General features: G+C 38.3%; 1 protein-coding gene across 1 annotated transcript in view; it reads left to right on the top strand.

The window, feature by feature from the left end:
* The window catches only part of LOC139718469 (cytosolic 5'-nucleotidase 3-like), a 28,009-nt gene that overhangs the window by 9,107 nt on the left and 1,471 nt on the right, over window positions 1-17,431 (top strand). Inside the window, exons 5-7 of the mRNA XM_071629941.1 lie at window positions 7,240-7,372; window positions 8,599-8,851; window positions 11,325-11,525. Of these exons, the coding sequence (XP_071486042.1) occupies window positions 7,240-7,372; window positions 8,599-8,851; window positions 11,325-11,525 (587 nt within the window). The remainder of the gene's footprint in view (window positions 1-7,239; window positions 7,373-8,598; window positions 8,852-11,324; window positions 11,526-17,431) is intronic.

Genomic DNA, 17,431 nt, shown 5'->3' with positions numbered 1-17,431 from the left:
CTTCTGCTCTTGCTAATAGTATGACCTTAATACTGAGAAGGACATACTGCTGTAGAATGTACTCTTTAACTGCCTGATATGAACTTACCGAGCGCACAAGAGATAACTGAAGTACATTGCCCCCAAAAAGACAGCCTCCATTGCCATAATATTCATAGCGTGATAGAGAATTGAAATGTTAGGTAGTAATAAAAGGTATTTCCTCGTAAAGAAGTTTATTGGAAAGTAAGTTTGTGAAACTCTTATAATGAAAAACTGAAAAGAGAAAATTCCAGTGTTCAAATTTGTCTTATCAATGGTTTACAGTATATTTCATCACTCTGGCTTTGTGTGTGAGAGCTATACATGAAGGGGGAAGAATTATGTTTCTGCCAAATGATATAGACTCTGCTCTAGATAGAATAGGGGAAGAATTCTTCCCTAGAAGGGGATTGGAATGGGGTTTAGGGTGTCTGTACTACAGGTACAAATTGTATACCCAGTGACTGGAGGAAAATGGTGAGTGTTAATGACGACACTGTGTAGACAGATGTGACCCCTCACTACAGCAGGCTCTTGAAGTTACCAATAATCATAACTGTGTTTTGGTAGATAGATTCTCCAGACTTAGCATTTTGATGATACATTAACTGTTGATGCTAAATATGCTGAATATTTCACACTAGTTTCATTTTTGTGAATTTTGCAGCCCGCCAAAATTTCTTTCGGTTGAATGCTTGTAGCAATGTATACGTACATGCAACATGAGCAGGTAGCAGCTGCTCACAAATGCAGAGCCTACTACAATTGTATGGGCACGTTTCTACCAATACGCTGAGCATTCACAATGCAAGCAGTACAATATCTATTCCCGTATAACCCATTGAACCTCCCACGCAATTGCCATAGAACTCCCTATTTGCGAAGTATTTGTCATCTATAGTAATTGTCCTACTGCATCCCATCCCTGAAAAAAAAGGAAGAGAGAGACATACCTCAAAAGCCAGTTGAAAAAGCATGTCACCAGAAAATTTTTGTGGTCAAGGTGTATTCAAGCTTGCTGGAAGGTAGACATTAAAACACAATAGGTAGATGTACTGCTGCAATCAGTTGCCTGAATTTTCAGAGTTTCTGAACATTCATATTCCATAATCGTTGCCATGATGTTTGTGAAAATGTTGAACTTTTGGTATTTGAACAGATATCCGACTTCCTGTGTTTCAACTAAAGTGACTTAATGTTTCTTTTTGTGTGTTTTTTGCTTATTTTGTTTTTTGTTTTTTTGCTTTTTTAGCTGTGATGCCTGCAACTCTACTAGAGTAACTTGTTCTAGGAGTGACACACTGTAAACATGGCAACTTTGGTGCAATTTGTTGTTGCATTGGGCCAATTTCAATGAACTTCACTTGTTCATATTTCTAGCGGACAAGAGTGTTTCTTTATAGTACTTTTAGTGTCTCAAAAATATTTTTTTTTTCTTTTTCCGTCTTTATTTTGCTTCTTCACAGATTAACAGATACAGAATTTTGACATTGCTGCATATAAGTACCGTATAATGTTTTCTTTTTTGCAATGGTAAAAAACAAATTGTAATACAATGCAAGGGGGAGGCTAAAAACTCCCTCATTTATACCAAAAACAAAGAACCGAGTCCACTCAGCTTGTTTGGCTCAGCCACAACCCCAACATATTCTCAGTCATGTTTCAGGGATGATTTAATCGTCCCTGCAAAACTTTCCATCCCCACTTGTCTACAGGCCGAACAAGCCAGTCCAAACAGAGTCTATAATCATATTGATCATGACAAGTGCAGAGGTTTGAAAATCTGAGTTAAAAGTATAATTGACTGTAATTAGAATTTAGGAATGTAACTGAGCCCAATTGCTTAGACTGCAAGTAACAAACACCATTTGGTTCTATGAAATGTTAATTTTCCTTTTCTATAAGCTATAGCTCTTTCAACCTTTTCTAGATAAATTATCTCATTCTTAAACTGATCAAAACTTAAGGTCTTGTCTTGACATTTGTTACGGAAAATAAAATGTTTTGCATATAAAATAATGGTGTTTACCAGAGTCTTCTGGGTGTCAATACCAAAACAGATATCAATACAGGTTAGAGGTGAAGAAAGTATTGCAGTTCTTTCTAGCCACTTCGTAACGTTTTGCCAAAAGGTTCGTACATAGTCACAGTAAAAAACAGATGGAGCAATGTTTGCTCTTCAGTGTTGCATAAATTACAATTTGGGGATGATTTTATACCAATTTTAAATAAAAATTTGTTTGTTGCAATTATACGGTGCAAAAACTTAAATTGAAAGGTTCTAATTTTTGTATCTAATGTGGCAAAGAATGAAATATTGAAACGCTTTCTCCATATAATCAAACTCTCAAGAGGTTGTTGCAAATCTGTTTCCCATTTTAACAAAACACGGGAATACTCGGTTGGACAGATCTTTTTTAACAACTGTGAGTAACAAAATTTAACAGGTGATTTATGGCATACAAATGCTTCCAACCTGTCATCAAAAACTTCAGGCTGCTCATCAACATTTACATGTTCTTGTTTCAAAACTCTTTTCCACTCAGCAGGTATAGCTGATAAAATTGCAAAATAATCTAAATAGTTTGAAATTGGAAGATTAAATTCAGCCTGCAATTCTTCAAAAGACTTAAAAAAACCATTTTCTCGTATCAAATCTCTAACGTAAAATATACTTGCATTGGACCACCTTTTGTAAAATACAGTTTTGCCTGCTACCTTAATAAATGAGTTATTTCAAATCGATTGCCAAAGTATATCTTTATATCTAGCAGGGTTGTAGTATCTGTAATGGGCCCAAGCCTTTAATACATCAATCCAAAAGAGATTTACAGATAAGTGGTTACAATCGTGTGCACTAAAGTTTCCTCTGAAAACACTCTTTCCTCCACATTTCTCCAGAAAGAATTTAGAGAACAATTTCCATTTTTTGGTTCCTGTTTGAGTTTCCTCCTCGAGAAATCTCTTTACCCAAGATACTTTTAATGCCTGACAAAAACTTTCTGCATGTGGCATTTTCAAGCCTCCATTTTTGTAATCATCATACATAATAATACGTTTAATACGGTCAGTTTTTTGGTTCCAAACAAAGTTGAACAGGAGTCTCTGTAACTCATCAAAAAAACGTTTTGGAGGATCTTGTATGTTACTGAATAAATACACAAACTTAGGCATCACCAGTGACTTAATTATAGTAATTTTTCCTAACAGTGTCAAGTTACGGTGTCTCCAAATGTTCAGTGTGCTTTCCGTTTCTTTCAACTTTATTTGGAAATTCTGGTTAAAACAGTCTACACTTCCTCTTAAAGGTATATATATTCCCAAGTAAAATAAATACTCTGTTACCCAGTTCATCTGGATATCTGAACACAAAGTGCCACTCCACGGACCAAGACAAGCGATGTTGCTTTTTTCAATATTAACTTTCATCCCAGATATTTTTTGAAAAGCAGACAGTAAATGAAATGTGTTTCTTAAGTTCACTTCATTAGCAGATAAATATACAATCGTATCATCAGCGTATTGACTAACTCTGAGTTCGACTCCATCAATTTTAATGCCAGTAATGTTCTTACTTTGCCTTAACATGATACCTAGGATTTCAACTCCAACTAAAAACAAATAGGGTGATAAAGGGCAACCTTGTCTGACACCTTTTTGCAAATTAAAATTGCTTGAAGAATATCCATTGTTAATTACACAACTGGATATGTCCGAGTACATCACTCTAATCCATGTAATGAAGTCGTCTTTAAAACCAAAGGTTTTTAAGCAAGCTATTAAAAAATTCCACTCAATATTGTCAAATGCTTTTTCAAAGTCTATTGACACAGCTAAACCTTTGAATGGTTTCATTTGACAATACTGAATCACCTCTTTCAATAGTCGAATATTTTCTCCAATATAACGATTTTTTAAAAAGCCCGTCTGATCAAAATCTATTAAAAAAGGCAGGACTTTCTTAAGTCTATTTGCAAGAACTTTTGCTAGAATTTTATAGTCATTGTTCAGAAGTGTGATAGGTCTCCAGTTTTTCAAATGGAGCTTATCTTTACCCTTTTTTGGCAGTAAAGTGATGACACCCCGCTTCATCAGTGTAGACAGCTCTCCATCTATAAAACATGTGTTAAAAACTTGACATAGTATATCTTTTATGTCTTGCCAAAATACCTTGTAGAAATCTATAGGAAGGCTATCACAACCCGGAGTTTTTTCACTTGGAATTGATTTAACAGCCTCGAAACACTCTTTTTCAAATACCATGCCTTCACAGAGGTTTGCCTGTTCTTCTTTTAACATAGGCATTGAAATATTATCAAAAACTTCTTTAATGTCCCTTTCTTCAACTTTACATGATGTATATAAATTTTCATAAAAATCCTTTTCCATAGTCAAAATTTCAGATGGGTCACAAACGATCTCGTCATTCTTTTGAAGTTTTTGAATATGTTTTTTGTTGTAATTTCTCTTCTCCAAATTAAAAAAATATTTTGTATTTTTTTCACCATCACTGACCCAAGAAGCCCGGGTTCTAATCATTGATCCCCTAACAAATTCTTCTTGAATTTTAGTTAATTCTGCTTTCTTGTTCAATAACAACTTTTCTAGATCATGATCATCAGGATTTTGATCAAAATCGTTTTGAAGTTTTTCTATTGATTTTGCTAATAGTTGGAAGTTATGTTTTAAATCTCGTCTAATCTTTGAAGATAATTCAATACACTTTTGTTTTACTTTAAATTTAACAAACTCCCATAAGTTACAAACACTCATATGAGAGTGCAACTTAATTGTAGATATTATAACTTTTCTTATTTGTTCCCGATTGTATTCTTGTGACAAAAGAGATGTATTCATCTTCCAGAACCCTGGTCCTCTTTTAGGGACCTTCTTAATAACTATTAAGGAAATAGCTGAATGGTCACTCCTGTGCCCATAATGTATATTACAATCCTCAACATAGTTACAAATATTTTTAGAAACCAAGAAATAGTCTAACCTGCTACGTGAGAGTTTGGAGCGCCAAGTAAATTGTAGCTTACTGGGGTTTCTTTCACGCCAAACATCCACAAGATCAAAATCATCTTTTAAGGTTTCTAATGCATCATAACAACGAGGGTGATATCGAACATGAACTGGATACCGATCTAAAACAGGGTTTTGAACAGTGTTCAAATCACCACCTATGAACAAAGGTTCTTCACAATACTCAGTTAATACATCATGTAAATTTTGAAAAACATCCACCTTATCTTTGTTTGGGCCATATAAATTTACAACTGTAAACTTTGTAGTTTCACCATAAGACAAATTAAGCAAAAGTAACCTTCCTTCTTTGTCTCTGTGTACTTCCAAAACCTCTAAACCACAGTTGGCTCTTAATAAAATACAGACACCTGCACTGTCCGACTGACCGTGACAAAAATATATTTTATTACCCCATTCACTTGACCACACTGCTTCACAGTTCTCTGTACTGTGTGTCTCTTGTAGTAAGAATAAATCATATTTTTGCCTTCTAAGCCAACTAAATAAACATCTTCGTTTCACATCATTAGCTAAACCTCTGACATTGAGAGAGTATAACCTAACCTCTATATTTTCACTCATTGTTCAAATTTGTCATCAATTTAGTTTTCATAGACCTGTACATGCAATCAATTTGCCATTTTATCTGAAGAAGCAAAACTACATACATACAAACTACAAAACTCTGTAGTAAATCCAATAGAGGGTGCTTATAATTAAAACAAAGCAAAGTCTTACTTTGAAACCTTTCATCTAGGCACTTATGACAATCCATTGTTTCTTCTCAAAATTCTCAAAAAAAATTCTGAAACTCAGGAAGACAAAATAATGCTCGCAAAATTAACTTTCCTCTGCCATTCAAAAAGGCCCTAATCAATGTCCAGTGTTGAAACACGTTCATTTGTACGAATATCATGCTTTTCCCGCATCAACTATACTCTGTCTATAGATCGCGAATAGTCTTGAGTGGTCCTACTGCTCCCTTCCCTCCTTCCTTATACTTGATGACACGGGGGACAGACCAAGGAATAAATGCAAAATGGCCATCATCGCGCAATTGCTTCACTTTTTTCATCAGCTGTTGGTGTTTCTCGCGCGTCGATTTGTGTACGTCGTCCGATACGAAAATACGGTTCCCACCGAATTCTGCACCACGTTTGATAATAGCAGTCTTCAGCACCAATTCACGGTCTCCATAACGCAAAAAGCGAACGTGGATGGGGCGCGGTCTTTTGTTTCCCCTGGGTTCATCTGGTCGTACCGTCATCCTCATCGGAGTGCGATGGGCACGATCCATCTCCATAGAGTGCGGGATACCAAGAGCGTCGCGCACAAAGGCATGTACCACTGCCTTACAATCTGAGGCATCCTCCTCCGCACCTTCAGGCACATTGTGTAGGACTACATTGTTCCTTTTGTTTCTATTGACTAAATCTACGATCTGTGTCTCAAGCTTGACAATGGTGGACTTGTCTGCTTTAGATTCAATTTTACATTTCAGTTCCTCCAAATCAAGTTCAAAATGACTCAAACCATGATCCATCTCTGACACATGGTGTTCAATTTCAGCCACCTTAGATTCCACTTGTTCTATTCTATCACACAGTTTGTCAAGTTTTGAAGAAACTGATTCAAGAAGTGGCATTTTTGACCAAATGTCCGCAAGCATCGAACTTTCACTGGGCATGTGTAGCATGCGGCCGGAGGGCGCAGGTGCGGTGCCCACCGGCAGCACCGCAGCTTCAGTGGAGGGCGCGGGCGTAGAGCCCACTGGCTTTGCTGTGCGAGGATGCTGTGCAGCCATTTCACAGTCAGTCACACGTGCTTTGACTAGAACAGCGATGTACGATAGAAAAAGTACTTACTTATTTGCTTTTGAGTCCAATGTCACTTGTTCCATCGAAGTCAATATGACGAGGGATTTACACAGTCCATTCAGTCATCTCCAAAATAATCTCCGGGAAAAGCAAAAGTGTCAAAATAGGCCATTAAATCGGGAGAAAATTATCCAGACAACATGCCTTGGTGAAAGTATATAGCGCCCTCCTCTCAAAAAATATTTTCATTTTATCATTACCCTAGTCCAGTAGAGCGTGGAGTTATAGAATATATTCATTCCACGAAATATTCCTTGCTTACAGTAAATATGTGGTTACAGTCCAGAGGGTTGCCTCTTTTATCTCGTAACAGGTGTTCTGGATGAATGCAAGATGCTTCCAGAGTCCTACAGGGAGGCCGCCTGCAAACTGCGGAGCAAGTACTACCCCCTTGAAGTGGACGGCAAACTTACAGTGGATGAGAAGTACAACCTGATGGTGGAATGGTGAGTACAACCAGGGAGCTCCTTGGTTCAACAACACATCAGTCAGCTGAGAACCAAACGGGTGCTATCACATTCTAAGATTTGAGCGTAAATAGAAATGAAACTATCAATTTTCATGGAATAAAAAAGTGTATTTAATTGAAAGTGGGTAGATTTGTAAGCATTGTTCCGAATTATAATAGGGTAAAATAGCACCCTTGCTGTTTTAATTTTAAACATTTTATTGAAAATTCAAATAATATAAAATTGACACCATAATGCAGAGGAGATGGAGCTTCTACAACATGATACCAATAACTCAATACCCCCCCCAAAAAAAAAAAAAAAAAAAAAAACTGCGATAAAGCCCTTCTGGTTCTCAGCCAGTGTTATCTTGCGTGCTGAATATTCCGGTTTCTGTCACAGTGGGTGGTCAACAAGGAAATCGAAGTTTGACCACCCGCTGAGAGACGAACGGGAACATTTGACATGCATCACTATCCTCAGGGTTTGTGAGTTGATGAAAGGGGGAGAATGAATACCAAGCCTTTATTATACGTGCATTTGCTATGTTGTGTCAGGGAACAGTTTACGGCTTGCCCCACCAGTATCCTCTGTGATAAGATCTCACTTTATTGATGTGTGTGTACTCCAGTCTTTCTTTGATATGAAGACTTGTTTCGTAACAATTATCATTTTTTTTTGCCACCACCAAGGGAGGAGATTATGTTTTCATTACCGTTTGTTTGTCCGTGTGCAAAATAACTCCAAAAGTTCTGAACGGATTTGGATGAAACTTGCAGGAAAGGTTGAGAATGGCACAAGGAACAGATGATTACATTTTGGTAGTGATCCAGAAATTTTTATGTATTTTATGAAGGATTTTTTTATATTTTGGCAGGGAGGGTCAATGAACTTGGGAGTTCAAGCTGCGCATTTTTTAAGGTTTTCATGCACGCACTGAAGTGCGTGCTCTAGCTTCTGCTAGGGCGAGGCGCACCGCACTGCTGGAAGTTGATGGCTTAACAAAAGGCTTCTATATTTGGAAATTGGGTGATTTTCAGCATGTATTAGAATGGGTGGAAATCACTGATCTCCATGGAAGAACAAGATCATTGATGGAAATTAGCTGCTTGGCTGAGGTCTGCGCTCTCAGAGTGCTTCTCTAGTTTTACGATGTAATTCTTTGTGCTAGCAAGACATGAATGTCTCAATAAAATACTATTCATCTATCAATCTATCATCAGGTGGACAAGTGCCCACAACCTCCTGGTCAGCTGCGGCCTCAACCGAGCGGACATCAAGGACATGGTGGCGAAGTCGGGCGTCATGCTGCGGGACGGTGTCACCGAGATGTTCCGGCGCTGCGACGACGCCGGCGTGCCGCTGCTCGTCTTCTCGGCCGGTGTCGGCGACATCCTGAGCGAGGCCATATCCCAGTTCTCACAGTTCTTCCCCAACATGCAGGTCATCTCCAATCTCATGGATTTTGATGACGAGGTAACGCACTGCTAAACATTCTATCCACAATGCATTTCCCTCCCCCCTTCAGAACTCAGCAGTAACTTTTTTATCTGGTTGCCTGTTTGAGCCACTAAAGTCTGTAAATTTGATGACTCCACAAAAGAAATTGATTAGCCTGAGATAAAAGCAAGCATATTAATAATCCATTTGCATGGTTTGTGTCTGTGGCAAGCCAAAAGGAAATGCATCCAGTAAATTTACCATCAGGTTTTGAGATATATGATCAAAAAATTGATTTCTGGCAGAAAGATTGTCCCCCTTTCTTTAACACAGATAATGCACCTGTCTTTTCATGCGTTAGTAGAAATAACGTGTATACGGTAACAATGGAATTTAGTCTAGACCCACTTGGCTTTGCTTTACTGGTTAAGTATGCCATAGTTACCTTATGCAAGATGCTAACAGATGGAGTTTTTGGGTCACATCGTGCGTAGAAGGCAAACGGAACATCTTGTCCTGACTGGATTTGTAAACGGCAAAAGATCACGCGGTCACAAGGCTCACTTTCCTGTCCACAAAGGCTGGGATATTAATAAACTGGCAAAACAGCATCTACCTTGCTGCACTTGTGCAATGACAGAGGGAGCTGGAGGAGTATTACTGCATCAGTGATTGCCAGTGACTTTTGGCAAAGCAGAGAGAGAGTTACCTTTATGCACACACAATTTCTACTGACGCACTCAGACCTGTGCATCATTTGTATGTCCCCCCCCCCCCCCCCCCCCCCCCCCCCCGCCTTCACTGATGTGTTCTAGTGATATTCATGCCTTCACCAAATTCACATACTATTGCACATGTTTCGGTTGGATTCCCCAGTTAACCTCCAAATGAGAGGTTAATTGGGTAATCCAATCTTCCATCTCTCCCTTCATCCATTTTTACGCTCTCCACTTCTGAAATTTTAGGACTCTTTTCCTAAAGAGGTCTGCGATTATGATATGTTGCATTAATTGTCATTACCATGGCAGCATCCAGAAAACAGGCGGTCATTTCTAATTATTTACCATGTTGTCACAGTAACAGCAATTTTACGCTAATTGCAAATATCTGTGTAAAATGATCCCCTGATTTTTCTTGTTTGTTTGTTCTTTTATCGCTCATGCTGGTTCCAGTCACTTAGGCATTCTGTTGAGGCTGATGTTGTTTATTGCGAGGCTGCGTTTGATAATATTGGTGTGCACATTGGTGAACGTGGATTTTACACCCATTGCCTCATAATACGGTCTGTACTTTAGCCTGGCTAGCTGCCATATATTGTAGGGAGAATTCAAGTCAGAGCTTGTTCCAACCCTACAGTCTGACGGTCAACATTTTTGCATTAAATATTGACTCTGCATAAAAATAGACTGAAAATTCACGGCTCTAAAAGTAGGTTGTTCTGCTCTTGTTTTGTTTTGTTTTGTTTTGTTTTGGGGGTTTTTTTTGTGGGAGGGGGAGGGGGTTTCAGTCAGTGCCTTTGATGTGGATAATGATATGATATGGACTGGCCTTGAAGGGGATACAACATTTATATCCTGAATTAGAATCATATTGCCAAAGTCAAACAATAAGATTCTCGTGAGGGCAATTAATGTCATATCTCCCGAGAGCAGCCAGTCCATATCATTATCATTCACAAAATCAGACATCTAGAACAAAAATATTGACAGTTAGTGTAATAAAATCTTAAATTGCATTTCAAAGGAGGAAAAAGCAAATAGACTAGAGGGCAACAAGATTTTACTGGATGTATGGCTAGCCATCTCTATATAAGTGTGCAAATGCTTGTCAAGTGCATGAACTCTTTTGCTACAAGTGCACATCAGCGTGTTTTACAGTCTATCCAACTTATTGTCAGCTATTTTACACCCAAATTCCCATCGACTTTCTTCGGCAGGCAATTAGCTTCTTTTTTTTTTTTTTGACTTGATGAAAATTGGCCTTTAAATGGCTGAGATATCCAATAAAAGCGATCCTAATAAAATTGACAGGCCAGGACTTTTCTTAGGATCTCTTTGTTTTACCTTGTTTTTAGATATATCAATCATTTCCAAACCAGAGCTGCCAACTAGTACTGATTTTCAGTAATTTCTACTGAAATTGGGAAAGAATACTGAAGGTTACAAGCAAATTACTGATTTTAGAAATCATTGTCTGTGATGTATTCTATTGCACTGTTAAGGATTACTGATTTTCACTCAAAAAAGGTGCAAATTACTGATTTTCAGCCATCAAAGTACTGAAAGGCTTTTACAAAAGTTGGTTGCTGTGCAAAACCGATTTTCTTCAAATGAACTTTTGATTCCCCTTAGAATTTATGCTCTTTAACATTTCATAGAGTGGTTTCTAGATATCTCGCAAAACGTTACAAGCTGAATCCTCACCTCATCCAGTATTGAACAGACCCTTTAAGATGTCTGATGTGGTTGACAAAATTTTGTTTTCTTACTCTGTACTTTTCTGCATGCAGGATAAGCTGGTGGGCTTTAAGGGGGAGCTGATCCACACCTACAATAAGCACGAGGTTGCCCAGCACCATCCAGAGTACTTTGAGAGTATCATGCACCGGACGAACGTCATCCTTCTTGGCGACATGCTAGGTGACCTGAAGATGGCCGATGGGATGCCCCAGGCCCAGACCGTCCTCTCCATCGGCTTCCTCAATGATCATGTGAGTTTGACCTTTCCCCCTTTGACCCTTCACACTGAGAGGATTGTTGTTTTTTGTGGGGGTGGTGGGGGAGGGGGGTGCAACAGTGTAATTGTATAGAGAGGACACTATTTTGTGTTATATTGCCCACTATAAGTATAGATAAGTGTGACTGCTTATATTTTTGTTATACATACCTGGTATCCTAAAAAAAATCAGTGTGTGCAGGTGTGTATACAATGTATGTCTGTCTCATTTCACATCTTTCTGTGTTAACTACTTATCTATCTATTATACATACATACAAGTATGCTGTACTTCAAGATAGATGCACACATTGACTGTACTGTAAAAGTGGACATTTTTGTGCTTTTCATGCAACCAGAAACTAGCATCAAAATAAAAGCATGCAAATATTTGTACTGGTTTTATGTAACACTATTTGATGTTTTGATTCTGTGGGATTAAAAATAAGCAAAATTCATCTTACCCTGACCAAGTGCAAAAAAGTACTTGCACAGAAATTTCCACTTTTACAGTATAGTATGTATATTTGCATATATACACATAAAAGCAAGCATACACGTGTGCTATGCAGTGATGCACTATTTACCCTATTTCCATCTATTCTCACCTCAATTTTCAGCATCCTCCGCCTTAGTTTGGAGCGATGAGTCAATGCCTCCGCCTTAGTTTGGAGCAATGAGTGAATGCTTTGGCATCCAAACAAGATGATGCGATTAGATGCGGAAAGTGCACAGTCCTCAGGTAAGCGCTTGTTGCCTAGAGACTCGTCTCCACAGTGAGGCTGTCTGTCGTGATGAGGTGATCGTGGGAGCAATATAATGTAATCATCGAAAATTTTGACAGCGTTTTCACGCTAATAGCAATGCACGTCTTATAACAATTTTAATAGTACTCAAAATGCAACATAGGTGATGAAGTCAGGGTCCAATGCGTTTTATGATGTGTAAGCAGTTATACACTTGTTAAGGTGTACCTGTATGTTCAAAATGTAGTTAGCTGTATCTATCAGTAAGACGGTAGTTAAATCCATGCTTGGTATTATGATGAGAAGATATTCATGGAAGAGGGATGATTGGAAAAGTTCAGTTTCAAAAAGCCATCTACTTCTTATTGATTGTGAAGTAGGTGTAATAAGTGAGGATAGTCTAGTAAGCAAACTCAACTTCTTCCAATTTTTCAATTGACTACCAGTACATAGTTTGACATTCTTTTGTTATGATTATCGTTCTCTGCAACAGGTTAAGTGTGTATATGCGTAGGTTGTAATAGAAGGAGACTTAAATGTTGCAAATAAGCACTGGTGATGTCAGCATCTGGTCTGTGCAAAGCGAACATTCAACATGGTTTCCAGCGATGTATGATCTGGCCATGCCAGTCGGTTCACACATGGCTGTCACTATTTAATGTGACCGTTAACGTTGATAGGTTGTCAGCTTTCCTACCAAATCAAAGGCAATCGTAAGGCTCAGTTGCCTTTCTGTTTCCAAATTGAATTGGCAGAAAATGGGACAATTTCATTTTTCGCTTTAGAGTGGAATTGCAACCCCCCCCCCCCCCCCAAAAAAAAAAAAAAAAAAGAAGAAAGGGCAGTCTTGGTGTATGTATTACCATTTCTAATATATCTTTTCATTCTGGCTTAGGTTTGATTGCATGACATTGTCAAAGCACAATATTCTGCAGCAAACTGCTCAGTTCATCTTAATCATCTTAAGCCAAGCCAAAGACGTTCTCGTTTACCTACCTCCAATACTCCTATGACTTTCTTTTGTTCTCGCATTCTCAGCCCCATTTCCCTTCAATTCTCAATTTGTACGGCTGATCTTGTTTTACCCATTTCTGACAAAGGGGCAGAAATCTGAGGATATGGTGTTCTAAGCCTTCAAAATCCTGGATATGCATTCCAACAAAGGGATACAGTGCACCTTCTAGACAATTTCAATAAAATCTCACCATCTTGCATTCTTCCCCCCCCCCCCCCCCCCAAAAAAAAAAAAAAGAAAAGAAAAAAAAGATGATAATAAGAAAGAGAAAAAATAACGATAATGAAAATAAATGAAATAAAGTAAATAAAAAATAATAAGGACTGAAGCAGTCTTCCTGTTACTGAGCATAGAATAGCAGAATTTGCATTGAGTGTAGTTAGGCTTTAGCAATGTGTGCTTTCAATAGCGTGTGATGCAAAAATCGCCAAGTGTGTTATCACCCAGCCAAATACGTGGCTGCACTGCTGAGTTTGATATCCAAAGAGGATAGGCATAGTCCGTTATGGCCAACCCAACCCATTCTATACGTTTGAAAGGGATTGGGATTATGTGGGCATGTATAGGTGGAGCATGCACATACAGTATGCTTGGACAGGGAAAACAAATTTTTTGTACTCTGATGCAAGTGAACAAAGTCATACCAATGACATATTTTCAATTCAAATTTGATGGATAATGAGTTATTTTAGGGAAAGCTGGGCCCAGATCTAGACCATTTGAACTTTTTCTTCCAAATACCAAGAGAATATTCTTTAACCAGGTAATATATATTTTATATTTGTGTGTCTAAGTTTTAGGCCTTGTCATCTCCAAATTGGCATGAAAATATGCCTTGAATGTGAATGCTAACTTTGTAAAAATGAACTACTACTGTGTTGTTAGTTGAAAATCAATTCAGTGTAAACATTTGTGGTAGGTTATATTATATTGTATTATATTATTATCATACTAGGTTTATTTGCCTTAGACTTCAAGCAATTACTGTCATCATTTGCGTGACTTCTCATAAAATGAGTCAAACATTTCTTCACTGCAGATTATACCTTCATATTTTGATGATTGTCCGTTACGTAAATTGTGTCGCATTGTAAGACGTGCATTGTTAAGTGACAATAATATCAGCTTTGATGTCGATTGTACCCATGCTCCCACTGATCACCTCGTTGAGATGGCCATGCTTGGTCTTGTTTTGTTTTTTGGCAACAACCGCTTACCTCTGGTGTATGTTTTTCACCACCAGGCACATTGAACCTTCTGTTCATCACATTTGTATTTTAATTTTTGTCTTTGTTCTGTAAGTAGCTCGTTCACCACTCTATAAAGATGTGCATCATGACATGACAATACATGTAATGTCAAAACTGATATAGATTGATACGCACCTGCTCCCACAATCACCTTGCTGAGTGGCCTCGTCACCGTACGTAGGTTTCTAGGCAACAAGCGCTTACATGTGAGAATGGACTCTTTCTCTGTGTGGTGATGTTGTTTGATATTTTGAGTGGGTGTTCTATGCTCGGAAGTTTGGAGATATTCCAACTTTGAGTGGATGATAACAATTCATCATTGCCTAAAGACATGTCACATTACAGTAATGTTTGCGCCGTAAATTTAGCGAGTCTAATTTTTTTCGCAAATCGGGACCTTCCGACGAAATCCTGAGTGGTTAAATTCACGATTGTGGAGTACAGTAATGAAGGGAAAAATATATGCTTACCCATCGCTTTCATTTCACAATCAGAATTATTATTTTCTTGTGTTTTTAAACCCGCGAAAATACTTGTTCTCTGTACAAAGGCGCAGTCAGACTGGCAAAAGATCGAGAAGTTTAAGATCGCGATCTTTAAGATCTCGAAGTTTTGCCAGTGTGACCGCAAATTTCCCGCGGAACTTCTCGCGAAACTTCTCGATCTGTTTGCGGGCGATGTCTCCGAAGCGCGAGGCCATTGTCATGTACAGGTGCGCATTGTTACATCACAGTCACTAGCCATCGGACGGCGCACTCTATCTTGCGCACGGACCAATGGCCCAAACTTCGCGATCTTAAACTTCTCGATCTTTTGCCAGTCTGACCTCGCCTCAAGATATCTGCTTTAATTCATATAGCATGTATACATGAATATAATGGGGAACAGTGGTTTGTTTGACTCATGGACCTATTTTCAATGTCGGTCTCATGGACTGTATGACTCGTGGGTGTCGGTCTCGTGGGATGAACCCCTTGCCAAGTGGTGAGCATAATTCTTGAAATCTTGTCTCTGTGTATAGATGGCATGTTATTTAGTGTTATCATTTGAGATTTAAGTGGGGGAAATATCTAGCCCCATGGGTTTCAGTAGGGCGAATTCATAAGAAATGTCACAAGTTCACCGTCCATGAGAAAAGTTTGTTGACCATGCGACAAGTTCATTGACCGTGCTGGAGGTTCATTGACTACAAAACAAAAATTGGCTTTTCGTGTAAACAACTTACACCCAAGACCCATCAAAGTTTGATGTTATAGCCATTCATCGCCATGGAAACTTATTCTAAACAGCCGCACCTGGCCATGATATCTTTTCACTGAATTGTTACTAACCATGCTTGCACCTGGTTCCAACTGGAGCTGTAGCAAAAGACTTTGACTTTGGTATGGATGGTCTGTTCAACAGATATTCATGCAAATGTCACCTGCCAGGTGTTAACTTTAAATTCCCTACCTTACATAATAAAGAAGACTTGTAATTCAGAACCCTTGTTGACCTCATACCTTTCATTGTTCAATTTAAATGTTCAGTTTGGAAGAAGAATGCTGCCATTCAAAGAGCAAACAAACCAATGCAAAACAAAACAGCTGAATGCACACCTGCTCATTGTTCATTTCAAATTCCTCACCGTGTATGACAAAAATAGAATTCAATTCAGAACACCTGCTGACTGCATACTATTCATTGTTCATTTCAAATGTTCAGTTCAAAATAACTGCTGGATGCACATTGTTCATTTCAAAATTATTACCAGGATCTAAAAATACACATGTTTATGATAGGTGCTGTGGCACGCCTGTTCATAGTTTAGGCCTATGTCCATTTTTGTAGCCACCTACACGCTATAGGTGATGGCGATGAGAGGTGTGTGTTTCATGCCATATTATAAATTCAGGCCGATATATAGAGTTCAAAGAGTTCTGCTAGGCCAGGGGTCTGTTTCATGAAAGTCCAATTTGAGAGACTTTTCACTCATAAGACACACTTCTGAGAGACTTCATGAAATGGATTTTACTTCTCTTTGAAAGTTTCTGTGAGCGAATTTGGCTATTCTGAGATTTATGTAAAGACTTACATTATGTGATGACTTCATGACACAGACCCCAGGACTTTATTTTTCCTATCAAGAGAAGTTATTAATGTTAACTTGTTTTTTAATGTAGAGAGAAATATTTTGTAGAGAAAATGTTTCAATTATCTTAATGCTTACTTTTAAAGAGAAAATATGGGTAGAAATAGTTCCTCATTAAGTACTGTCAAATGTCATCAGGAAAACCCATGACTCTGCAAATATCTGAGGATTGGTTTTCCCCCAAGGGTGATAAGGAGGTGGTGTGCCAACAATGTGTGGGCATCCCTGGGGGTGGAATAATACTAGGCTGGAAGGATCGCCCCCATGTTGAACAACTGCACATTCAGCCACATGCACAATATAAATGGCATGTCATAAAAACAAAAACAAAGAAACAAGACTCCCACACTCATACCTTGAAGCACTCGAAGAGTGCAAATTTCGCCAAGGCTATGGGGTCACTAATGCCAGAAAACTATGTACACATCCTGTAACAAAAACAAAACACACACACACAAAAAAAAAAACCCACAACAACTATGATCTGGATCACCATCAAAAACTAATCAACTGTTCCACTTATGTATAACAACAGTCCTATTGTGATAGTTTCATCACAATCCGTTCATAAGGTTAAGAGAAGTAAGCAGGCAAACAAAATCAATGCTTGTAAATAACGTTAACTCCTTGGCGGAGGTATATTGTAAGTTACCATTTGAAGGAAGATGGCTACTTACGTAGAGCATTATGGCTTTTTTTTCTATTTGAGTGATTGAGAGATTTGCACTTCGAATTATTGGATGTGATGTTGAGCTCACA

This window comes from Diadema antillarum, unplaced genomic scaffold (genome assembly GCF_040938485.1).
Source record: "Diadema antillarum isolate AM-2024a unplaced genomic scaffold, OU_Dant_1.0 scf00000095, whole genome shotgun sequence".
NCBI classification, from domain to species: domain Eukaryota; kingdom Metazoa; phylum Echinodermata; class Echinoidea; order Diadematoida; family Diadematidae; genus Diadema; species Diadema antillarum.
This window is presented reverse-complemented; position numbering and strand designations above follow the sequence as displayed.